The sequence below is a fragment of the Sapajus apella genome, unplaced genomic scaffold (genome assembly GCF_009761245.1).
Source record: "Sapajus apella isolate SASKATOON/1434 unplaced genomic scaffold, GSC_monkey_1.0 scaffold33, whole genome shotgun sequence".
Lineage (NCBI taxonomy): Eukaryota > Metazoa > Chordata > Mammalia > Primates > Cebidae > Sapajus > Sapajus apella.
This window is the reverse complement of record NW_022436973.1, coordinates 15,990,188-16,015,818: the sequence shown is the minus strand read 5'-3', so window position 1 is coordinate 16,015,818 and position 25,631 is coordinate 15,990,188. Positions and strand designations below refer to the sequence as shown.

Here is a 25,631-nt window from a genome sequence, read left to right as displayed (position 1 = left end):
TATCCCCCAGCCTTTGCAAACCCACGCTGGCTGGGCTAACTCCGCTTCCCTTCTCCTTCCCCCGACTCCTGCCGCAGCTCGGAGAGCCTGGCTCTGACGTACTTCAAAATAGCGTGCGCCAGCCTCGCTCCTCGGCTGACCACAGCAACGAGAGCTGCAAGCCCTCGACGCTGCTTCGGTAGCATGAAGAAGTCACTCATAAAAATAGCAACCCACGTAGCCTGGCCATATATGGAGCCGGCGAGGGTGGACGGGGATGCCCCTCCGGACCCTCTTTGGAGGAAACAAATCGCCGCTTACAATTTTCCCCCAGCCCTCCCATCATTACCGTTTATCCCCCGCTGCCTTCCCCTCTCCTTAGATGACTGAACCACAGACTCCACTGAACGGGGTGGGGGTGTGGGGAAATATATATATACACATCTATACACACACATACACACACGAATATATACATATAATACATGTATTATAAAGTATATACGCACATGCATATATACATATGCACATATGTACACAGACACCAGAGAACATCAGGAATGCAGTCGCAGGATGAACGCGTTTGCCCAAGACTGAGTGTTAAAATGGAGTCATAAGAATCGCCCCGTTCGGGTGTTTATAGAAGGCGAAAACACGGATGTTTTCAGAGCAGCGCGCGGGGAGCCTAGTCAAGCGCGCCGCAGCTCGGGCCCCGCCCCCGCCCCCGCCGGTGCCCCGCCCCCACTTCCTCCCGCCCCTCGCCGGGCGGCTATTAAAAGCTGCTGACGTCAAAACGGACGGCCATCTTTGATGAGGGCAGAGCTCACGTTGCATTGAAGACGAAACCTCGGGGAGGTCAGGCGCAGTCTTTCCTTCCCTCCCTGCTCGGCGGCTCCTCCACACTTGCAACCTGCAGAGGCCCAGAGAACACATCCTCCCGAGAAGCCCAGGTAAGAAGCCCCCCTCCCCAGATCGTGGCTCTGGCTCGGGATGGCTGCATACCCAGAAGGGATAGCAGCTGGGCAGTCCGAATGGGCTTGGGTAAATACAAGTATTGGTGCACTTAGGGTGCGGTATTCCGTGTGTGCACGTCTGGTGGAGGCTTTATAAAGTGTTTTTGAGGTGAGCTGCTGGGGGAAGGGGAAACGGGAGCCCTGCAAATGGAGCGACAGGGAGGAAGAGCGAGGATACGTACCGAATAATAACTTACTCTTTGGAAACAGTAGTGGGACCCCCTCTTTCTTCCATTTTGCGATGCAGTTTTCAGAGATGTTTAGGGCTGTTGGGTTTTTCCCCCCTGTCGTTCTAACCCTATTATTAGGACTGTTGTCGTTAGGGTGCTATTATCCAGGGAAGAATTAAGGGGGAGACAGGGTGTGGGTGCTGGGGAGGCGAAAGAAGGGGGAGTTCCCGCCCCGGGCAAGCTGAGCTGCTGCAGCGACAGCAGCCTCCATGCCCCGCGGACTTGATTTATGCCGCCTGCTCCACGTCAACTGCAGGCTGGCGGGAGGCGGGCGGGTCGTGCCGGGTGGGAGGGCTCTGCGGAGGGCTGGCGCGGGTGGGCTGGCCTCGGAGACTGCGGCGGCCCGCTCAGCACCCTGGATAGCAATACCAAGGGCTCGCGCGGGCGCCCTCGACCTTTCAGCACCGGGGACAGCGGTCCGGCCGCAACGCCGCATCTGCCTGCGGCAGAAACGCCTGGCCAGGGCCGGATGTGCCAGGGCTGGACACCAAATTGTTTCTCTGAGGCCCCAGTCTTACGGAGACCCTAAATAGAGCAGTCATAGTTGGTTAAAAGAAAACAGGAAACAAATAAATCTTGCTCACAGAGACTCTTTTGCAGACAATTTTCTGCTTCCCTCCTCACCTCCTTCATAGCTTCAACAAAATAATAGTCTACTTGTGGAAATCTGTGTTGCCCTCTGCCTCTTATTTTAGGTAGAAAATAAATACATTTTTTAAATATGCATTTATCCTTCAGCACGGTATCATGGGTTTTGTTTTTTAACACAGAGTAGGTCTGTCTACAGATCTTGGGTGAGCATGAGTAGTGTATATATGAAGAAGCCAATGCTGTCTGTTTATAGGGATGATACGTCTCTCTATATGTTTCCATTTGATAAAAATTTGAGATTAGCTGAACTAAGCAGAATCAACTTTAAAAATGAATCACTGTTTATTTTCCTTCTCCCCCCATCTTGCAATCAGGCATGAACACAAGTATTCATCCACAAAAACACATCTGATAAATATTACAGGTCCTGTACTGTATAACCTCTTTGGCCATGGTTTCAGAGTTACTGGAAGTATTTCCTATCAGCATTGGTTATCGCAGGCTGATAGTTTTAGATTTTGAAAACATTAAGACTGGTCTTCCTCAGGAGAATCCAACTATGTCCTTCAGGGTAATGCAGGTAAAGAACCATGGTGTTAGACTGGAACTGAACTCTGACCTAAAAGATCTACTGCGATTTCTCTTATGGCACTGCGGGATTTTGCTGAGGTGGTGATAACTACTTTAACCATTTTCTATTCTGAGGCTTGGAGCATCTGAGAGAGCAAAAGTCATCAGGGATACTTCTCTCTGTTTAATATAGATAAAACTAGCATTAAATGACCAGTATCAAAATTATGCCATTTGAGTAGTTAGCAAAAAAGAGTAACAGCGTCATATGTAAGAATCTAAACAACACATTAAAGAAATGCTATAATGATCCCCTTAAAGGACCCCAAATGAGACCTTGGATTGTGTTTAGATAGTCATTGCCTCCAATCTTCCATAAACTACAGATACTAAAGTTCCCTGTTCATATACAGAAGGCGATTTCATTCCTATTTAATTATTTCCTAGTGTTTTTTCTTTTTGTGGATGACCGTGTGTTTCCATGTATGTATATGTTGATCTGTTATTGTGCATGGATGTAAAATTATTTGGGTGGACATTTATATAAGAGTATGTAAATGTATAAAAGAAGTTTATAACTCTGCATCTGCAGACAAAATAAACAACTGTGTTTCAGTGGTGAGAGGAGAGAAGAAAATATGGGCAGGAATCTTTAAAAATGCTTTAACTTCATGCTGCATGTCCAGACAGCTCTCTGCGTAGTTGCGTCAAATGAAAAGCCTAATGCTGCTGGAATTACGTGCTTGGACATTAGCAATTACTGCTGGGTTTGTTTGCTAGTGGAAAACTGGGAAGGAGGGGGGGAAGTAGAGGACCGCAGTAAAGATGGCAAAGAGCACAGAGCTGAGAGGAAGAAGCAATTTGCACAATTAGAAAGCTAATTTTAGAATAGCTTACTGAGAAATTTAAAAAAATATATCATTGAACCGTGTATTTAACATTTATATCATTGACAAGCTTCAGGGGGAAAAAATCGAGAAATTTCCTATTTTAAGTTTCAATTTTTAAAATTCAGGGCAATGCGGTGAGAAGAGGCAGGAGCAAATGGACATAGGATGAGCCAGGAGTCATTCACACAGACCCTCTGATGCCTGTTTGTTCATCGGCATTTACTGCATTACCACCTCAACGTTCAACTTACAAAACAACTTACAATCCTCTTAACCTCTTCATGGCAAAATCTCCCAAAAATTCACAATTTTATTTTACTTTGTTAAACGTGCACAACCACACACGCACAAACACAATACAAACTACTCTTTAATTAGCTTGTCTAAAGACATTCCTAAGCTCTAAATGTTAACCCTTGAGTGAATGTTATCAGCTGAAAGACATATCTCTGCCTGTGACACCTACAAGCTGCGTAGCAGTCAGCCTTCAGCCTAACAGTGTAGGTTTTGACAATGAGTAGAAATGAGAAAAAGAATTTGAGTAAGAGGTTGAGGGAGGAGACATGAAGGAGAAAAACAGATAATCTGCTTTTTAAATAATGCACTGTGAATAAACAATGTTTCTCACATTATGGGACTGCTTTACAATTCTATAAAGGAAGGAAAAATCCATGTTTTAAGCCTCAGTGCTAGATACATTTCTGCAATGTCATCCCTTGTCAGCAAGGACCAACCTGATAGGAAGATATTGATCAACTTGTATGCACCAGATACATAAATGAATCCCATGGGAGATATATAATCTCATGATTTTGTCTTGACCTCAATAAGTTTAGCATCTAGCAATCTTAATAAAAGCAATAAACAATAAGTTAATAAATAAAACCAGAATGAAAATGCAAATGCAATAAAACATGAGAAGAAAAATTATGAGGACATGTGTGATTAATTTCCAAGTGAATGTGACCAAAAATAAGGAACGTAAATTCAGGAGGGCAATATCACAGTAGACTGGGACCACCTAAGAGAAGAGGCAGGCCTTGAGATGGCTTTTGGAGGTTGCAGAGAGGTGGGAGAGTTCTGCTAAGTTGAAGTCACAACATATGCAGAACATCTAGTTAGGCAAGCCCACTCTACAGTTAGCAAACCCTGAAAATGCCCATCCATTTGGGTGGAGTAAGAAGCTTGGAGGGAATAGGCTAGGATGGAGAGTTGGAGCCTTCTGTGGAAGGCTTTGAATGTCAAGCTAAGAATTTGGTGCTATATCCTCTACAGTTGATTTCTGAGCAGAAGCTGAAAAAACAATATAACCAGGTCCTTTTTACTATCCAGAAATTGCTATTGACAGAGTGGATTTAATTTGCATTCTTCCAGAAGTAGAAGGGAGCAAATTGGTATCATAAGAGGTGGTTAATGAAAAAAAAATCAGTCCTCACTGAAGCATCTTTTAAGATCACTTTTCAGGATATATATATATAGATAGATAGATACATAGATATATAATTCTTACTTGGGAGTTAATTACAAGTTTCGGTTTTCCATTACTGACTAAAAGAAATTATGCGAGTTGAGCACTTGCCAGACAGATTGAAAAGAATGTCAGGAATCTGGTGATAAGAAGTCCCAGAAAGTCCCAGAAGGTGCACTTGAATAATAAGCATGGTGTAGAACACTCCATTGGTCTCTCTGAGTATTCAGCATTACCAAGTACGCTGACCAGAAGGATGAAAAAAGTCATCAGTTCTGAGCATGTTTTGAGCAGCAATACAAATAGAACCAGCCCCAAGTGGCTAAAAATGGGAGGAAAAAGATGGAATTGTAGAATTTTGAAAAACTAGGGTGGGCGGTATATCCAATTTCTTTCCCTGCCTACCTTGCTGACTCTTGCTACTTACCCTCACTTCAGGGCTACCTTGAGATCTGAATTACACCCTTTTTGTTTCTAACCTTGTAGTTACTACTCTCACAGCAAAGCTTCAGAATTCCAAATGCTGATAGAATTGTTAAGCCAAAATAGTCAGTGGGTTTGTATAGAGGAAGAAATGGCAACGGCAGATATAGATTTTACTGCCATTTCATTTCTGGCTATGAAGCATCAAGAGACTATCTTTATTCTTCACTAAAACACTGACAGTAGAGACACCACAGGATAACATTTTGATATCCAAGCTGACTACCTAGGGGAAACTTGGAGGTAGTGGCATTTGATGCTTTAGGAGATCAGGTTGGTGGTTATTAAATTGAGTCCAAGAGCCACACAAGCATCAGGTAAGGTGAAGGGAGGAGGTACGACATAGCATTGAGGAAGTAGGACATGATGAGTAGACAAAAAGTTAAAAAAAGTCTTACAAGAGGAAAAAGGCTCGTAGAAATTTCTAGAGAACCCCAGCTGCACTGTGAACTCCTCAGAATTGCTATTATTGCCTTAACAATAATACCTACTCTTCCTACATAATTTTCTTCACAAGACTCTCAAGCACTTCACCCAATATAAAAGTCCAAGGAATTTCTGATTTCTAAATAAATAGTGATTTCTAAACACAAACACGTATGTTCAGATATAGTATTAGAACACACTTAGTAAGCCATAAGTTGATTTAGAAGGACAGAGGTACCCAAAGCAGTGATTAATCAGAACAGGCATATGGGGAAGAAGAATGTGACTCTCATTCTAAAAGTGTTTACCTATACTGCTCACTGTATCCTCCTAACAACCTTGTGGTCAGATGACTATTATTATTTCCATTTCACAGATGAGATAACTGAAGCACAGCAAGGGTAAGTAACTTGTCACAAAGCAGAGCCAGGACTTAACTGTGATCAGTCTGAATCCAGAGATTAAACTATGAAGTATATTTTATGCTATCTCTTGCATCATCCACATTTTTCATATTGGCCAAATAAGGAATACAGAGTGCACGACTTTTTTTTTTCTTTGCTGTCTTTTCCTCCTCACTGGGTAGCAAAGCCTGAAGTCAAGGATACTGGTTAGAGCCAGGAGACCCAGCTCTAGCCCTGAAATAACTGCTTGTACATTTATTCCTGTTTGGAATCACACAGTCTTTAAATTAGTCACTCAACCACTGTTGAACTTGGTTTCCTTATTGGCAGAATGATAGAAGTGGACTAATGATGCCCAATATCCGTACCATTCAAAAATCAATGAAATCAGTGCTGAAAACCCCAGGCAATGGGTCCTGGCCTGGTGGCCAATGGCCTCAGCTGGCATCATCTTAATAATGCTTCAGTAACCAATCTGACCCTAATTGGAAGATTAATTACATTCATAGCCTCCCTCATCCCAATCCTTATTTTTTCCCCTCAAAATTGCTTTGCCTTCATCTTTCTGAAGCCTTCCCAGAGTTAAGAAATCCTGATTTCTTCCTCAAAGCCCTATTCTGAGTCATCACTGCTTTGGGTATCTCCTGCCCTTCTCAATCATATTTGTAGCTATCTGGCACATACTGTCTCCTACAACCTGCCTAAACTTTGTATAATTCTCTTTTCAACTGAATTAACTGTTCTTTAAAATTCCTTTCTAGACCTCTTTTGGATCATCTCCTGTGTCTGACTTAGCAACATATTAGCTGCTATTCCCTCACTCATCCTCTTACTTCCTCTGCTGCTTAGCAAAGTGGAAACAGAAACTTTTATAGAATCTATGAGCTGTAAAGTACTTTAAAAGTAACATTCCTATGTGACCTGAATCTCATGATACTGATAGCCAGCTCAAAAACTAATCACATTGGGAGGATGTGGGGTAAAATGACATTACAGGAAAACTTTAAAAACATGGGACAAGGGGAGAAGGAAGCTTTAAAGCCTATGAGGTCAGAGGTCAGCAGCTGGTGGTACAACATTGATTAATTAAATTCATAATTTAATTATGAAACTCACACATCAAATAAATTCACATGTCCCTGGGGCAAGGGGCTGGGGAACACCTTTGCCTTATCACAACCTATTGCAGATTTCAGTATCTTTCCACCGAGGTAAAACACAGTATCACAAGAGGAAATCCTAACTGATTTTCTTATTGTTGACTACAGAGGTTAACCTCAGCAGTGACTGACTTACTGGTAAGAACAACAAACCTGTATCCCCCAAAAGAGATGGGGGAAAATCCTGTTTAAGGATTAGCATTTCCTTTTAAATGCTTAACAATCATTCTAGAGAAATTCAGTCAAATGATGCCTGCTCCTGACTGACACTGAATAACAGCTGTACTGGGCTTATGACTTGCTTTCTTTGGTTGTGGAAAAATATATTTCATCCCCTTCTTTGCTGTTGTTGATGTGGTTCATATTACTCAAAGATGTCTAATTCTCATGTCTTAAATTGAGACTATTGGCACTTTCTGCTGACTCGTCATGTCTTATCTTCCAAGGTAGTCCATTTTTACTTAAAGAAAAAGGTTATTTTCCTCAAAAGTGGCAGATTCCACAAAATGACCATCTGGTCCCAGCTTCCCCATCACTTCCTTCATTCAAATGACACTAGTTACAGATCTTGAACTTGAGAGATGACTTTCCATGCCTGTAACCTTGAATCAGTGGTTTCTGTCCTTTACTGATAACAGCAAGTAAAAAAATGAAAGTCTCTTAGGCCCCCCTGAGGCCAGAGTTCAGCCCTACACTCCTGCCTCATTGCTTTTTCAGAGAATTCTCTCAGTTGAGCTCTGAAAATCCTGCAAGTTGGACAGAGTTCCCTTTCCATGAAGAGTCTCGGACCAAGCTGTTGATCTCCTTTATTTATGTTCATCTTCGGTACAGTTTCAAAGAATAATGACTGGCAAATTCCAAAACAGCGAATTTCTTAAATTTTCCTACAGTTATTTCTAAGTTGGTCTGGCAGCTAGGTATAAGTAAATTGCACTGTGACTTCTCTATCGATAAACAGAAAATTCACAGAAATAAATGCCAGAAAGCCTGTTGGCAAAGTATTTCACTATGCATTAGCCTTGTTGTGTGAATTTTTTATTTTAGCGGGAAAGTCCATTCCTAATTTAGGCCAGAGAAATTGCTGAATGTATCTACTTTTTTCAGTTTCATGATGACTGTCCATATATTCCTCCATCATAAATCAGCTGCTATTATGGCATTCTTCATTAAATACTCCATTGAACAAATATTTATTGAACATCTGCCATGTACTGGGAAAACACTATACTGTTTCCTGAAGTTAGAGCTGTAAAAAAAATCATGTTTCTGCCCTCCATGTGTTATGCTAGGTGTCCCCTCATCAGGTGTTATTATTTTAGGAGGCATGTTTCAATAGGATGCCTTTTAGAATTTAATACATTTAACTCAACGTAGAAAAGAGCTATGGCTCTCTAATCATAATATACTGAGCTGTCAGTATCTACAGAGAGATTGCTATATCATAAACAAATACATGTTAAGAACCAGCTTCAGCCATCAGGGAACTCAGTAAATATCTAAGGTATGTCTTTGTGTGAACTCGTCTCTATTTACATGGCAATCAACTAGGATGTCACTAAAATGTCCCTTAAATGCATGACTATATTCCAGTACACCAGTCTGTTGGGATCTCTCCCTGTACAGGCCACTTTCTGCCACTCATGGGAGAAACCAGTCAAGCTTTAAGAAACATGATACCTCCTGGGCCAGAAATCCTATTCTCAACTCCAAAACTCCTGGAGCAATGCAAAAACAGTTTGACTAAGAAGGGGCCCTTTGGTTGAGTGTTCCTCCCAATCCAATTCACTTCCCTCCTCCGAAAACTTTCTATCATTAAGCAAGGTTCAGTGATTCAGGATCAAGTAGAATTATTTCTTAATTCCCCAAACTCCTACTTTCAGAAATTCACCTCTTACCAATGAGCAATGCTCCTGTCTCTCATAAGATTGATCACACTGCTTTGTAATTACCTACTTATGTATTTCTCTTCCTTAATAGACTTTGGAAGTCTTTGAAAGCAAGGGTAATATCTTAGCTTTCTTTGAATCTTCAGTACCTATAACAGTGCCTGTCACACCCATGTATGCAGGAAATAAGTGAGCGAATGGGGATACCAGCCACCCCTCTGCAGAGAAAAGAATTCTACCACTGTAAGTAATTCTACCTTTTATTGATCAAATGTTATGATCGGAATAACTCAGGAATTATTGTGTAGCCTTGCACATAGATTCATCCTAAATATTGGAATAAAATTATGTCCCAAGGAAGTACTTTGGTTTACCCTAATTAGCTGCCAAACTATGGCAAACAGTGTAATACTCTGATCTGTTCTTTTATCACTTATGAGTCAGGAGTTAAAACGCTAATGAAGGATCAGAGGATTCTCAAAAAAGGCATTGCTAAAATCAGGTTTATGTTCAGAGATTAAAAGCCATTCACTAAGAGCAATTTCAGTCAGTTTCACATTCAAGTCAAGCAGTTTAGCATACATGAAATATACAGTTAAAATGTTTTACTGTTCACTAAGATGGAAAGGATATTTTATACATCCATTTGATACATACAGTCACAGTGGGGGTAGATTTATGGGTTTGGCTAACTCTTGCCTTCAGAGTCACATATTTGCTACTGCACTGTTAGAATTGGCATGGTGGTCACAAGTTTTTCATGTCGGTTCTGCTTCCTTAAAAGGGTCCTTCAAAGACACCAATCTCTGACTTTTCCTCCCAAATAGTCAGTCTCCTCATACCTGGGAGAGAATCATAAGCCTGGGCGTAATTTGGGAAATCAGTCCCATTTGTCCTTAGAAAAATACCCTCACCAACTGAGCACTGAATTTTCCATTTCTATTTTTCCCATTCCTTCTCATGAAACCGTGGTTTAGTCACTCTTCATCCTACTTTCTTCAGAGAAGACTGAAGTTACTACCACTTAATGACCACAAGGAAAAAAGTAACTAACTTCCTAAATGCCTGCTGTGTGCTGCACTAGATACTTGATGTGTGTTATTTCATTTAATTTCCATGGCAACCTTAAAAGAATTTGGAACGCTTGTCTCTGACTGCAAAGTCCATGGTTTTCCCAACAACCCCATAAATTATCCCTTGACTTGCACAAAATTCATGAGTTCCTCTAATAGAAAGCACACTGCTGATATGCAGAACATGAGTCAGCCAAATCTAAAACGCTGAGTCCTCTGAGGTAAATAGACGAGTGAGATATGGTGGTGTAAGTGACCAGAGAAACTATGTGTCCAAACAAGTTCACTGAACAATGGATGGAGAGTCAGATGGCTGCATGCCAGCTCTGCTACTTCAATTGCAAAACCCTGAACAATTTACCTAATCTGAACTGAGCCTCACTTTTATTTATATCTGTAATGAGAGCAATTGCTGCCATGCATATATGTCAAGTGGTTGTCACGAGACCTAAAGGAGCTAATGCTTTGTGGAGTAGTTGCCTCCACCACTCTGAGAAAGGGGAAGGGACTGTTGTTATGTTCAGTTACCTGCTATTTGCCATACCAGATTTCCAGGGTTCTTTATCACAGGTTACGTGAAGGCCATGTGCTTCTTTTCCTCTTATGTTGTTTGCTTAAAGAAACAAGTCTTGGTAGCGCATTATTTTTTAGCTTGAGCAGCATGCATAATAAAATGGGGAAATGTGTCAACAGTCTGGTTTTTCTATCAGGGGGCGGATTAAATAATGCCTTTGATTAGCATCTCTGCTTTGGGAATGACCACCTATTCCTCAGGGTAATGCGTAGATACACAAAGAAGCCCAGTTGTTATTTAGCTAAACACTGGTCCCCTCTTCCTTTACATCTTGGATTTTAAAGATGCTTGAGGAGTTAAAAGAGAGAATATGCAATATGTCCTGCTATTCTTTATCTTATAAAAAAGAAATTTTCTGTAAGCTATTTAGTGAACCATTACTGAAGCTACATCTGTTGGCTTCATTTTATATTCAGCTTTGTGTTAAGGATTTTTGTTGGGGGTGGGGATAGGTTTCTTACTAAATATTGTGTGAGCACATGTGTTTTTGTACGGGTACACAATACACAAGCAGAGAGATGCAAACCCAGATTCTTTCTTGGAGCCAGCCTTGAGTACGAGATTCCTACATGCATCATCTCGTTGTCAAAACCTTGAGTTTTATTCATAAACTGATAAATATAAAACCTGTACAAGCGAGTTACATAAACAGCAGAATGTATGCTCCTAAGCTGCATTCACAGAATTATTTTTCTTTAAAGTTGGAAAAGGCTTCCAAAGCAACCCTATATAGAGCAATGACTTCAAATTCTGCTTTGGGGAGAAACTCTACAGGACAAGAGAGCTTCCTGGGAAAAGATTTTGAAACTCACAATATCTTTTGAGCATCTACTATGTGGCAGATATTATGTTAGTCTATTGTTGCTTGTTTTGTATTTAATTTCTGCAGCAACCTTCTGAGTGGCAGGTGTTACATTTCACACTTGACTAAGAGAGAATGCTGTTTGATCAAGGTCCTACAGTGGATTCTAAGGTACTGATCACCACCCTTCCCCCGACAAACCAGTTCATACATAAACAGAGTTTAGTGATTAAAATACTAGGCATTTTGTTAAACAGGATTGATGGGGTGGGGGGTAGAAATAAAGAAAAGATTACAACCAGCAGCCAAAGTCAGATTATTGGACTTCCTTACTCCTTTCTAGTTCTATTCCAGGGTTAGACATTGGGACCCACAAAGGAGAAAGGGCTAAAGAAATGTGTGTAGTCAGACAGGATAACTAGAGAACCATAGGCCCTTCCCTCCTTTTCCCAACCACGCCCATTCCCCCAAGTGACAGAACCTGCTTCTGGAAGCATACAATCTGGTGGAGCAGAAAATGCAAACTTGCTGTAGGCAGGCAGATCCCAGAGAAAAAGCCAAGGAAAACTGAGCTATACTTGCTCACTGCTTATGTCCCATCTCACAGAATACTTTAGTTGGGAGTGGGAGGGGCAAGTAAAGGAAGGAGTGGAGGGAGTATCATCCCAAACACTCATCTTCCCGAAGACTGGAGGTTCCCATTTTATGGGACAAAATAGGAATTGGTGAGTCTTTCAGAGGAAGAAAATGGTTCCTTCTTCTACACAGTAAATAAGAGAGAGAACTTGAGTTTGAATTTAAGATCTCAAGTGCAATGACCTTTTCACAATCAGTGATATATTACTCTAGGGCATTGTTCTCAAACTATGGTGTTTAGCAGCATCAACATCACGCAGGATTTTGTTCAAAATGCAATTCCCAGACTCCACCCAGACCTATTGAATCTGAAACTCTAGGGTGAGACCCAGTAACCTGTTCTGCAGGATGTTGGCTCCATGTTACAATTCATCCATCAGATATAGATTGTGCCCCCACCATGGACTAGGCACAGTTCTAAGCAATGGTAATAAGCAGAGAACTAAGTAGAAGTCCTGTTCTCATAGGGTTTACCTTCTAGTAGAGAAAGACGATACTATGAGTTAAATAATGTAGGACAGGGACATAGAGTGATGTCCCAAGGAGGTAAAATGATGATTTAGATTTAAGAGACTGCGTCTCTGTGAGGCAGCGTTTAAGCAGAGACCAAATCATCTGTGGGATCAATGATTTTTATGCCCCCTTCCCAATATAGCATCAGCAGAACTCTAGCACTTGATCCCATCATTTATCAACAATAAAAATAAATTTAACCTTGATGTGAATCCTATAGATCTGCTTTCCCATCATTTTCTCATTTGTCTCCCAGATTTCATGACTAGGCATACTTACAGCTAAAGGATACAGTGAGACAAAAGAACTTCATAAAATCCAAACAGTACACAGTGACAGAAAACGAGGTATAACTGGTCCTCTAAGTCAAGTCTTTTCCCCTCTGGCTCATTTTGCCTTCTGTCCTGACCATATTATGTGCACAGATACACTGATGAGCTGGGGCACCTATGCCCTGCGTAGGCTAAATGACTCAACAATTAGAGACAAACCAAAGATTCTATCACAGGATATTAAACGGGTGGTAAATTCCCATTAAGACTAAGATTCCTTCCAGACCTACTTAGGCCACATCCCATGTAAGCTTTATGAAAATATATGCAACCCGAGGGAGAAGATATGAATGTGATCCCTTGACCCAGCCAACCATAATATTTAAACCTGTCACGAATTTTCTTGGACACAATGAAGGAAGGGAAAGGGAGAATCTCATTCCTCTACATTTACTAACTAAAACTCATCTTTCCATCAATCACCAAAAAGGCCTAGTGTAAAGTTGAGTTATCCCTGGTCCATTGAGAAGTAAGCATTAAGGGTTGGCATCTAATTTGATAATGGGACCCAGGAAGACGTACAGACCCTAGAACTAGACCCTGTTCAGATTCTTTCTTGAGGTGGAAGAACTGGGCCCAAAGATGCTGTTCAGCTACAAGACTGTGCCTCTGGACCAGCAAATTTAGGTACAAGTTCATGTTCTCCCTTGACTCGTTCTATTCCCTTCTTGTATCTCAGGAGTCTTGTTTTCCTTCCTTTTTATTTATTTGAGCTTGTTTTCAACTTTGTTTGCCTGCATATACATTTTTATGTATTATTGAATTGGAAATTAGTCCTCCACTTTATGGCTTGAGACTCATATGGGTAGCTCTTTTATGTGCTTTTTCCTCCAAACTTTATTAACAACTTTGGCCCAATGGATCAGAGTTGGCTTCTCAGTGAGCAGGCAAGGTCCACTTAATCATTCTTGAAGTTCCTTTTTTGGATCTGACAGCCTGGTGACTTAAAAGGACCATGTCCTGGGCCGGGCGCAGTGGCTCACGCCTGTAATCCCAGCACTTTGGGAGGCCAAGGTGGGTGGATCATGAGGTCAAGAGATCGAGACCATCCTAGTCAACATAGTGAAACCCCATCTCTACTAAAAATACAAAAAATTAGTGGGCATGGTGGCGCGTGTCTGTAATCCCAGTTACTCAGGAGGCTGAGGCAGGAGGATTGCCTGAACCCAGGAGGCAGAGGTTGTGGTGAGCCAAGATCGAGCCATTGCACTCCAGCCTGGGTAACGAGAGCGAAACTCCATCTCAAAAAAAAAACCAAAAAGAACCATGTCCTATACAGACAGACTTAAGTTTTATCAGGTCATTTGGCAAACAATTGCATTGATTTACTCTGCATATGTTTCATGATCCTTCTTTTTTTTTTCAAATTGTTTCCCCCCATAGTCTTTTTTTTTTTTTTTTCAAACTTCATGGCAGTTCTGGAAAGGAAGACGATACAGAAACCATAACCATTTTGCAGATATAAAAACTAGGACATAGAAATTTGACTGCCCTGGAAAAGATCACCTACTTATTTGATGACAGAGCCAGTTCAGGGATGAAGGTTGACCAGATGTCCAGTTCCCCAATCTTGCTCTTAATCCATAAATGGAACACTAGTGTTCTATAGGCTTAATACTACCCACAAATTTATTTTATTTGGACAGTACTGGATTTACAAAATCATTAATCTGAAATGCCTTAAGGCAGGGTACTTTCTCTCCATTTTCCCACAAAGCCTACTACTACTTTATATAACTGGCCCAAGGCACAAATTTTATTATCCTCTCGGTCCTATAGGCATTTGAGTTTGCTTTCATTGCTTACCAAAGTTATGAAATTTTTCATGGCTTTATAATCATCCAGGATCAGAAATAACTAGAAGTTTCTTGGTTATTTTACCACAACTCTTTCCTATGAATGTCTTCATAAGTTACGTCAGCATTTTGAGAAACACAATTAGATAAATAAATTGCACTAAATAGACTATGTTTTTTTATCTGGTTTGAATTCAAGTGCTCTTAGCTTTTTGTTTTTCCCATGGATCCCACTGGCAGTATGGTGAAGACATACTGAAGCTACTCTCAGAGTGATATTTTTTTAATGTATAAAATAAAGTAAATAGGCATTAGCTGAACATGGTGATGTGCACCTGCATCCTAGCTATTTGGGAGGCCAAGGCAGAAGGATCACTTGAGTCCAAGAGTTCAAGAGTTCAGTGGCCTTGAACCGGACCATGCTACTGCATTCCAGCCTGGGCAACATAGTGAGAACCTGTCTCTGTAGAAATAAAGTAAATTAGTTAGGCATGGTGGCATGCCCCAGCAGTCCCAGCCACTCAGGGGACTGAGGTAGGAGAATTGCTTAAGCCCACAAGTTTGAGGTTGTGCTGAGCTATGATCATGTCACTGCATTCCAGCCTGGGCAACAGAGCAAGACCTCAGCTTTAAAACATGAATATTAAAAAATAAAAATAAATACATGGGGATTATAAAGGAAACCAATTTTTTAAAAATACAGCTATTAAAATATTTTTAGAAAAGCCAAATTAGTGACATGTGTTTTTTAATTAAAGCATTAAATAACAATATTGAGTGATAAGTCTAATAACTACCATAATTTCAAAGTGGTAATGAGAATATATGCTATTTTTAGATATCTGCAACAACTGTAAAACAATATGAGGACATCAGCATTGAGCTCTCCTGTACCCCTGTGGGTGGCGGGATGGGAGAAAGCCAATCAAATGGAAGGAGGAGTGGGTCCACATGTCATCCAGCTGCCAGTGAAAACTGGCTGGCCCTGAAGCAGTTATTTTTGTTGTATAACTAACCACCCCAAAACTCAAGTGGTTTAAAGCAGCAACCATTTCTTATTGCGTAGGGGTCTATGGGTCAACGAGTTAGTTCTTCAGTCAACTGGTAGATTGGCTGGGGCCTGCTTGGTGGCCAGTAACCACTAACCATGTCTAGTGGTTATTGCTGGCTCTTGGCTAGGGCATCAGGGGCTGGACCACATGTCTCTCATCCAACAGGCTAGCCCTAATGTTGGCATACAGACATGGCAGGAGTTACAGAGTTTCTCAGAACAGCAAGAGAGAACAACCTCCACTGTGTAAGCACTTCCCAAGTCTTTGTTGAGGCTACATTTGCTATTATCTCATTAACCAAAGTAAGTCACGTGGCCAAGCACAGAGTCAGTGTGGAAGGGGGATTATGGATCCTAGGAGGGGAATTATGCCAACTATATTTACAAAAAATCGACCACAGTTCCCACCAATCTTGGGAGCATAAGTCAGAGAAAGTCCCACTTCCCCATAAACAGATGGGTTCTGCCCATCCATCCTGGAACTACACATCTGCCACTAAGTTCTACAAACCAGGAAACTTAGACCTGGCTTATTAGCACCCTGTGCCCACAGGCCTTGGAGCTCTCAAGTTTAACTTTGGATATCTTGGTTCAAGAGGGTACCTGAATGTCTAGGTTCATCTCTCTAAGGTAGCTAACAAACCACAGACCCAGGTATCTGATCAATTCAGAGGAGAAGTCAAAGGGGAAATTTTCTCCTTTAAACACTGAGGATAAATAAGGCTTTCTGGATTCAAACTGGCAGGGTGGGGTGGGAGGGGATCAGCATCTTATTGTTTTATGGTAATGTTGCTTTATCTGTAATTTCACTTGAGCCTGTCTTGGTAGAGACAATTGCATTTCAAGTTTTTTTCTGTCTCTCCAGAAGTCCTCACTGTTTAAGCAAATTCTGCTTTCTCCTCTAATTACAAGAGTTATCCATAATGTTAGAAACGATTCTCAGCCAGCCTTCTGCCCAATGAGCACTTTGGTAATGGGAACCCAAGGGAGGAGGCAATGGAAAAAAACCCTGAAGGCTTTTCAACTGTGTTGCTGCGTCATGGAAAACAAACTCAGCAACTGCGTGGAAGCCTCACAGCAGGTCCCACCAGAGCCCTCTTCTCAGCTCTTCCAGGGATTAGCAGGGCACAGCTGACTTACCCAGCTACCTAGCCTAGCACTTCCAAAGGGCATTCTGATACCTGGCTGTACATTTCCTCAACTCACTTCAGATATCAATTAGAATATCCCTAAAGATGAGGCCTGGGGTAGAACTGTCTGTTTCAGTTCCTGCACCAGCTTCAGTTTACTGAGCCTCAAAAGGAAAAAAAAAATTAAAGGCTTCTAAATTCTTTAGTTGGAATTCTGTCCTAGGCTGAGCCCTCCCAAAAGCAAATCCCAAGTGAAGGATGAGGGTACACATGTTTTATTTGGGAGGTGATCCTAGGAAGTGCTGAGGGGGAGTGGAGAATCTAGACAGAGATTCAAAGAAAGCTAATACAGGGGACACTCTTGAGCAGGTTGCCTGCTGCTGGGACTCAGCACAGCCAGGGACCTCTCCCGAAGGGAGTGTACAACATGCCTGGATTACCCCACCTGAAAAGCAAGGAAGCCCGAGTATTACGCACCAACTCCCATCCTTCAGTGGCTAAGGACTGTGCCCAGGAGTGTAAACTTGCACCCAGCCCTCCAGGGGACCAACTCTACACCTCAGATTGAGGCAACGAGTCTTGCCTCACTTGCAGTAGAGGCACTAGCAGAAGAGGCCCTCAGAATATACAGAAAAGTTGAGTGCCATGGGTATATGGTGGGCACCAACTGCCTGCTATAGTTTTGCAAACTGTTACCACCAGACACCCCAAGTATCACAACAGCTGTCTCCAGCTTCAGCACATTGATAGCTTGGCCCTTCATTTATTCACTGAGTCTCTACTGGGTACCATTCATTCAATATCTGTGTGCCGGGTACTGAGATAAAGTTTTTTATCATCATCATCACATCCGACTCTCAGGACAACATGCAGGGTATTATTAGCTTCATTTTATAGCTGAGAAAACCGAGGTGCAATGAGGTTAAGTAAATTACCTTAAGTCCCTCAGCTTAAAAATAACAAAGCTGAGATTCCCATGCAGATCCACTTTTAAGCCCAACCTCCATCCACAGCAAGCTTCACCCCAATTAGGTGAGGAGTCTTTTCTCCTGCTGAGAAAAGATTCAGCCATATACAGCCCCCATACCACCATTTCCCCTGAATACTTCTCCTCTTCCTTTCCTATCTCTCCTGTTCCTTTATCTCCTGTTCTCAGGTTGGTTCCATAGAATTAACTGATGTCCTGTCAGTGTTCCAGATCCTTTCTTGGGAAAGTGGGCTATCCCTCTCATCCTCCAGGCCTCCTTACCCTGGGCACTGGGATCACTGTCTGCACGCTCAACACATCTTTGAATCTCCAAGTCCTTAAGCTCCCTCCAACTCATACCCACCCACCGACGATCTGGTCTTGTTCCACCCACATGCAACAGGTGCTTTGGTGGATCCTGCTGCTTCTGGCATCCTAGTGGGGAAGGAATCATGGAACCATTTCTTTGCAGCACCTTGCAGGCTTAAGACAGACCTCACCTGTGGACCCCAAGCAAATTGAACCGCATAATTTGTTCATAAGCACCAGGCCATAGTGTTAAGCCCTGATTCACTGTGGTTAATATTTTAAAACTAAGATGCCATGTGGCAATGACTAAAAGAGGGAGTAATTAATTCTAGCCTGGCAGCAAGGGAGTGGGAGGGAGGTGGCAGCTCCAGCAGTCTCAGGGGAGGGCCACAGTAATAAACACAAAACTGTCATTTCCAGGTGGCAAAAAATATAAGGGGAATGGGTGGGTGCAGAAGGATGCTGTGCGACTCCATTTTAGAGCCAACACATCCAACTTCATGAGGATCATACTGTTATTTCAAAAGTAATATCAATAGGCCGGGCACAGTGGCTCACACCTGTAATCCCAGTACTTTGGGAGGCTGAGACAGGCAGATCACATGAGGACAGGAATTCAAGACCAGCCTGGCCAACATGGTGAAACTCTGTCTCTATTAAAAATACAAAAGTCAATCAGGTGTGGTGGCGGGCACCTGTAACCTCGGCTACTCAGGAGGCTGAGGCAGGAAAATAGCTTGAACCCAGGACGCAGAGGTTGCAGTGAGCCGAGATCATACCACTGCACTCCAGCCTGGGCAACAGAGCCAGACTCCATCTCAATAATAATAATATCAATAATGCATCAATGCTGACACCATATCTGGTGGGGGCTCAGAAGCCACTATCAGTGAGTGGCAGATTCTCTCCACCCATCATAGTCTGAAAACAAAAAGTAAAGCTAGACCTAAAAAAACTGAACGAGTGTGACAGAGGTCATTGATGGAAAATGCCCTGGTATAGTTCAGGGAGCATAAATTTTATACAGTGGTTCCAAATGAACCGTTTAAATGGCAAAATCTAAAGTGTTTTATGGAGAAGGAAGAGTAGGGGGACTCGAGTCATTCAAACCTCATTTTAAATCCCACCTTAGATTCCAACTCCAGGTTGTTTTGAACCACTGAGCATGCCATGCCACCTCTATGGCTTTAGACAATAATTGAATTTCAGGCACACATATATGAAATTCACAAACACCCATCATAGGTGATATTTCAGGTAATGTAAGTACTCTGAAGACAAAGTAGGAAGAACAAAGAGAATGAAGGAGATACTATGTTTAGACAGAGTGGGCATTCATCTAAGAATTTTGGCTTTGAAACACAATTGAATTCTTTCTAGGCCCAAGCCTGTAGCCTTTTTTAAAGTACAAAGGAGACTTAATTTGGTGACTGCAGGCAGGTATACAAGCAGGGAAGAATTATTTCAAAAAGTCATTACAAATTTTGTGTGCTCCCAGGCACTAATTGAGTGCTCTATGCATATGAAGTCATTTGCTGTTCACTCTGCCAAATGCAGTAGGTAACTGCAACATTTTCATTTACAGACGGGAAAACTGGGGTTCCAAGGAGTTACAAGGAATATGCCCAGAATATGGAATATGACCATGCTAGTCAGTGGGGTGGCCATCCCTGGAACCTGCGTAGCCCTCAAAGCTTCTGTGCTACTTCACAATGTCCCATGAGCCTTCCCTAAGTAAAGGAACAGTGGAGGACAAGACAGGGTAGAGCCTTCTGATTTTGGGAAGGCAGCAGCAGGAACCCAAGTGTACTTTCGGGAACCCGACTGTATTCAGTAGCTCTTGCTGTGTAACACTATTGCCATAACCCTAGTGGCTTAAAGCAACACACATTTCTTACCTCACAGTTTCTGGGGATCACAAGTCTGGGCCCAAACGGCAGGGCGCTCTGCTCAGTGTCTCACAAGGCTGCTGTGCGGGGCTCAGCTGGGGCACATTTTCATCTGCAGCTTTCTCCACTTCCAAGCTCATTCAGGTTGTTGACAGAATTCAGTTCCTTGCATCGCAGGACTGAGGGCCCTGTTTCCTGGCTGGCTGTCATCCAGGGATCACACTCAGTCCCTCATCGTCTGACCCCCTCGGGGGCCACTCACCACATGACAGCTAACTTCAAGTCCAGCAGGAGAATCTCTCTCTTCAGGAAGGGCCAGTCCTTCTTTTAAGGGCTTCATCTAATTAAGTCAGACCCGGCCCAGGCAATCTTCTTTTTTACTTACCTCAAAATCAAGTGATTAGAAGTCTTAATTATACATGCAGGATCCATTTACATTTTCCACATATTGTAACTAATCCCAGAATGGCATCCTATCATGCTCACAGGTGCCCCCCATGCTCAAGAGAAGGAGATTATAAAGAACTTGGGCACCACGGCACAGAAATGCTAGGAGTCATTTCAACATGGCACCCTCCACGCCAGGAAAGCGTGATCCTGCTTCCTTCAGCCATCCTCCACGCCTCCCCCAAAGGCTGCACGTGTTCCTGCCCTACGAAGAGGCTTGGTCCACATCACACAGCCAGAGGCCTCCCAAATGAACGTTTCTTAGCAGCCAGGCCTTGTTCTGAACTGGGTAATTGTGATGTTTGCAGGCCCATCCACCTGCCTGAGTTGGGGCCTGCATTCATTGTTCTGATCTTGATTGCCTCATTCTACAATCATCCCTCCAGAGGAGGCTAGGCTTGCAGAGCCCTGGAAGAGCAGGCAGGGGGCTCTGGAGCACTCAGTCTTTCAGCGTTTGCCATTAGCGACCTGGGGAGTGATGTCAATGGCTTCAATTGCTCCGTGGAGCCAGCAATCACAGCGGGCTTTGGGGGTCCCTGACATGAGCTGGAGAAAAGCCTCTGCGAAGCAGCTGCCAGGGTAATGGAAATGCCCTGCGGCCTACTGAGCTTCCACGGAGCCAGGCAAGAGTCTCGGGCCGCGTGCCCTGCTCTAGAGAGGCCCAGTGTGAACTGCAGGGCCGACATGGGCTTTCCTGACAAAGCTGTTCTTGTGCCGAAGAGAACAGCAGAGGCCTTGGCTGGGAAGGCAGGAATCAGGATGGGAGGGCAGGGTGGGTGCAGTGGAGGGAGTGAGGGCAGCATCTGTGTTCTGTGATTCACAGGCAACCTGGCAGTATCTCCTGGGCCTCAGAGCACGTGGGGTTGACTCCACACCACAGCTCCTCTTCAACCTCATCTTCCTCATCACACACAGTCGCAGCTCACAGCATCCATCAATTCCCCCTCCCTCTTTCTGCCACTCCCCAAGTATTTACTGCGCACCTATTACAGGCCTAGTGCTGCTCCGGGCACTGAGAAAACAGGGGTGAACATGCCAGGCAATATTTCCTCTCAGGCTGATTACCTTTTAGGGAAGGGGCAGACATCAAACAGACAGATGGACAAGAAAAATATCAGATGGGGATGGTAGCTAAGCAGGAGATTGAAATAGGGTGAGGTGGTCGTGAGAGACGGGTCAGGGAAGGTCTCTCCAAGGAGGAGGTGTTTTAGCTGAGGCCTGATGACATGAACAGCCAGTCACGAGATGGTGTGGACAGGCGTTGCAGACAGTCCATGCCAAGCCTGAAGCCGGGGCGAGGTGGGTGCTTTCCAGATACAGCAATAGGCTGATGCTGTCGGAGGGAAGCGCAGAGGAAAGTGAAGTATTAGGAGGGAGCCAGGTCAGCCAGGGCCTGGCAGCCTGCAGAGGAGATTGGCTTTTGTTCCAAGAGCACTGGGGAGCCCCTGGAATTATAACAGGGAGATTGATATGATCTGATTTATCTTTCTACAAGATGCTCTGGTTTGGAGTGGAGCCTGCGAGGAGGTGACTGCAGTTCCAGAGTATGACTGTGAGTGAAGCAACTGAGACTCAGAGAGGGAGCGTTCCTTACGAGGGGCTCCTGGCTGGACAGGAATGGCCAGTGGGTGAGCACCATGGGGGGCTGCTGGAGAACCTTAACTGCTGTCCCCACAGTCTCCACCTGGAGCAGAAGAGAAGCTGATTCTAAATCTATTCCCTAAATGCAGCAGAATGTGTATGCAAGTGATTCAGTAAGGGAGGAGTCTCAAGTGAAACCTATTTAAGAAAGTGAGGGGGAAAGAATGGAGCAGGAGAAAGGATGTGGTTGCAGCTGGAGACTCCCAGAGGAGCCCTGGGGTGTGGATTGCATCATAGTTACTCCTGCCTTGAGACTTGGAGAGGCAGGCTTTGGTAGCCCTGAACAGGTCAGTCATTGGCGACCACACCGTGGAGGGGTTGGAAACTCCCAGTAGTGGAGGGGACTCCTGTCTGTCAAGGGCAGGGCTCAGGAGAAGTCACAGGTGTAAACTCTGAGACATGTCAAGCCCAGCATCTGGGGAACAGGTACACCTGCCAGTGGAAAGTGCAGGAATCTGGACAGGGCACCTCCAGCATCTGTTATAGTAGCCATGACTTTACTAAGAGAGGACAGGGAGGAGGCCTAGACTAAGAAAGTGTCCTGCTACAAGAAAGCATAGGACCTACATTTCTAAGAGTAAATGAGTTAACATAGGAGGCCTATTACGGGAGGAACCTCTCATTGCCTACAGATGCTCTCCAAATAATCAGCTCCCACTGTGCACTTAAAGTACGAATCAATTTATGGGTGTTCCATTCATCCAGCTTCCCAGGAATAAATTCACTGCATTCTGGAAGGTTGTATCTAAACATTCATTTAGCCAGCATAAAAGGAGATTAGGATTAGGTGCACTTAACCAGTACATTAGAATCTTCCACCAAAGATATCTGATCCTGTTTCTGAGAATAAACAGGGCCTATTAGCAAGGAATGGCTCTTCCTGTCCACTGCTCTGTGATTGCAGAGAAAAAACCAGTAGCTGAGAAGTAGGACGGCCTAACAGCTGCTTCTGTGATGGCCACAGCTTTACTTAGAGACACTGGCTTTACCATTCAACTGTGTAGCTCTTTAGAATGTAAATCCGTGTTGTCCAAATGTTGCCTGCACATCAGAATGCCCTGGGATCTTCTAAAAATCCTGAAGCCCAGACTGTATCTTGAACCAACTGAATTACAATCTCTGGGAGTACTTTTTAAATAAACTTTTTATTTTGGAATATTTTTAGATTTACAGAAACGTTGCAACAGTAGTATACCTCTCACCAAATTTCCCCCATTGTTAAAACCTAACATTATCATGATATGTTGGTTACAACCAAGAAACCGACATGAGTACATCACTCCTGGCTCCAGACTTGACTTGGATTTCATCAGCTTTTCAATTGGTGTTTCTTTCTTGTTCCAGGACCAATCCGGAACACCACAGTGCATCTCATTGTCATATCCACCCTGTCTTCTTTAGTTTGTGACGGTTTACCAGTCTTTCTTTGTTGTCCATGGCCTTGACAGTCTTAAGGAGCGCTGACCAGGGATCCTGTGGACTGTTCTCCAATCTGGGTGTGTCTATTGTTGTTCCTGTACAAGACTAGGGTTGTTAGATTTGGGTTATGGTTTTTGGAAAGAATACAGCTAAGGCAACGTGGCCTACTTGTCATTTCATGTCAGGGGACACAGTGGATCCATATGACATCACTGGTAATATTACACTTTGTTATTTGGTGAAGGTCATATTGGCCAGGTCTCTCCACTATAAAGTTAGTATTTTTCCCTTTCCCAACTCTAAAATCTTTGACTGAGTCTGGCTCAACCTCAAAGTATGGTGTGTGTAGAGGTGGGTGGAAATCAGTCAGAAATCTATGAGGTACATTTTCATGGCCACCACACTGTCCTCATCAATTTGCCTTAGTTCTCAATCACTGTTTGCAAACTTTGTCAAATGATCTAGGACTTTGCATACCTCCAGTTCCCCTGGGATTGAGCCAGCACTTCCTGGCCCTTACCTTGGGTGAGTTATTTAGTTTTGTCTGAGCCTCAGTTTCCTCCTCTGAGAAATGGGCATTGGTCAAATATCTATTTCTAGGAGTTATTACCAAGATTAAATTAGATAATGCCTAATAAGATTTTGACTATGGTGCAAACATTCACCAAATGTTCACAATCAATTGTGTTAATAATAGTGGTAGTAATAATTGCCTTCTTTATTCTGACCTTGTGTATCTGATATCTAGGGTCACAATAATGCACTTCAGTGACATAAAATAATAAGTTAGAACTTACATTTGGGAAAAAGAAACATATAAAACTAAATCCACTGAGTTTATTAAAGAAACATTTACTTAGCACTTACTATATACCCGACATTGTTCAAATCGTTTTATAACTATTAACCCATTGCATCTTCATAAAAAGAATTCAAGGTAGGAACTATTATCACTATTTTACACATTAGGAAACCGAGGCACAGTGAGGTTAGGCAACTTACCTAAAGGCACACAGCCAGTGAGTGGCAGAGCCAAGATTTGAGGGTAGGCAGTTCGACTTCAGAGTCCACACTTGTAACCACTACACGATGCTATGTGGTATAAACAAGAAGTATAAACTGTGTGAGACTGTGTGAAAGGTGGCTGGGTCTCATCAGGAGAGGGAAGCCAATGAAAAATAACATATGCTAAATCTTTTTTTTTTTTTTTTTTTTTTGAGATGGGGTCTTGCTCTGTCACCCAGGCTTGGCTCACAGCAACCTCTACCTCCCAGGTTCAAGCGATTCTCCTGCCTCAGCCTAATGAGTAGCTGAGATTGCGGGTGTGCACCACCACGCCTGGCTAATTATTGTATTTTTAGTGGACAAGGGGCTTCACCATCTTGGTCAGGTTGGTCTCGAACTCCTGACCTCAGATGATCCACCCATCTCGGCCTCCCAAAGTGCTGGGATTACAGGTGTGAGTCACTGCACCTGGGCCATCATCTGCTAAGTCTTAAGCAAGCATATGCCAGACAGGAAAGAGGGGCCAGGATCAGGGAAAGAGAGCTGAGGTGTTTGGAAAGATTGCTAAGGGACTCCCAGTCGAGTGTGGCATTCTCTCCAAAAGTCAGCTTATATTAAGCATTCTCCCCCAAAGCCAACTAATATTAAATTTTCTTCCTGAGAAATACCTCCTTCTCTCTCTCACCGTCTATAACTTGCTCTCTCAATTTCTGAACGTGCACTTGGGAATTCAGTTCGTCTTTGGTTTTAGGAAGGTTGAAGCTGGCAGGGCATCTCTTTCAGTAACTGGAACTGATGGCCAGCATAAAAGAAACTGAACCACTCAAACCACATCCTCACATCCTCATGCTGTGTGTTCCACAGTTAAGAAAACCAGTCCACCCTCCTTAACTTTTAGGTCAGGAGTTTTGTAAGGCAAAGGAAGTTTCTGATTGGGAGAATTTAGA

At 43.1% G+C, this 25,631-nt stretch overlaps 2 protein-coding genes across 5 annotated transcripts in view; one reads left to right on the top strand and one right to left on the bottom strand.

Moving 5' to 3' along the window:
* The first annotated feature begins 649 nt into the window (after nt 1-649).
* SNAP25 (synaptosome associated protein 25) overlaps nt 650-25,631 on the top strand; it is an 86,638-nt gene continuing 61,656 nt past the window's right edge. The window contains exons 1-2 of one of the 4 annotated variants that reach the window (XM_032295421.1): nt 774-929; nt 9,247-9,343. The gene's annotated coding sequence lies outside the window, so the exon portion shown is untranslated. Of the gene's footprint in view, nt 930-9,191; nt 9,344-25,631 lie in introns of all 4 variants that reach the window. The other 3 variants (XM_032295420.1, XM_032295419.1, XM_032295422.1) reach the window with 3 other exon arrangements.
* LOC116562915 lies at nt 928-1,711 on the bottom strand. The gene has a single exon (XM_032295424.1). It carries the CDS (start codon nt 1,656-1,658, stop codon nt 1,338-1,340), a length of 321 nt encoding a protein of 106 aa, XP_032151315.1. The 5' UTR covers nt 1,659-1,711; the 3' UTR covers nt 928-1,337.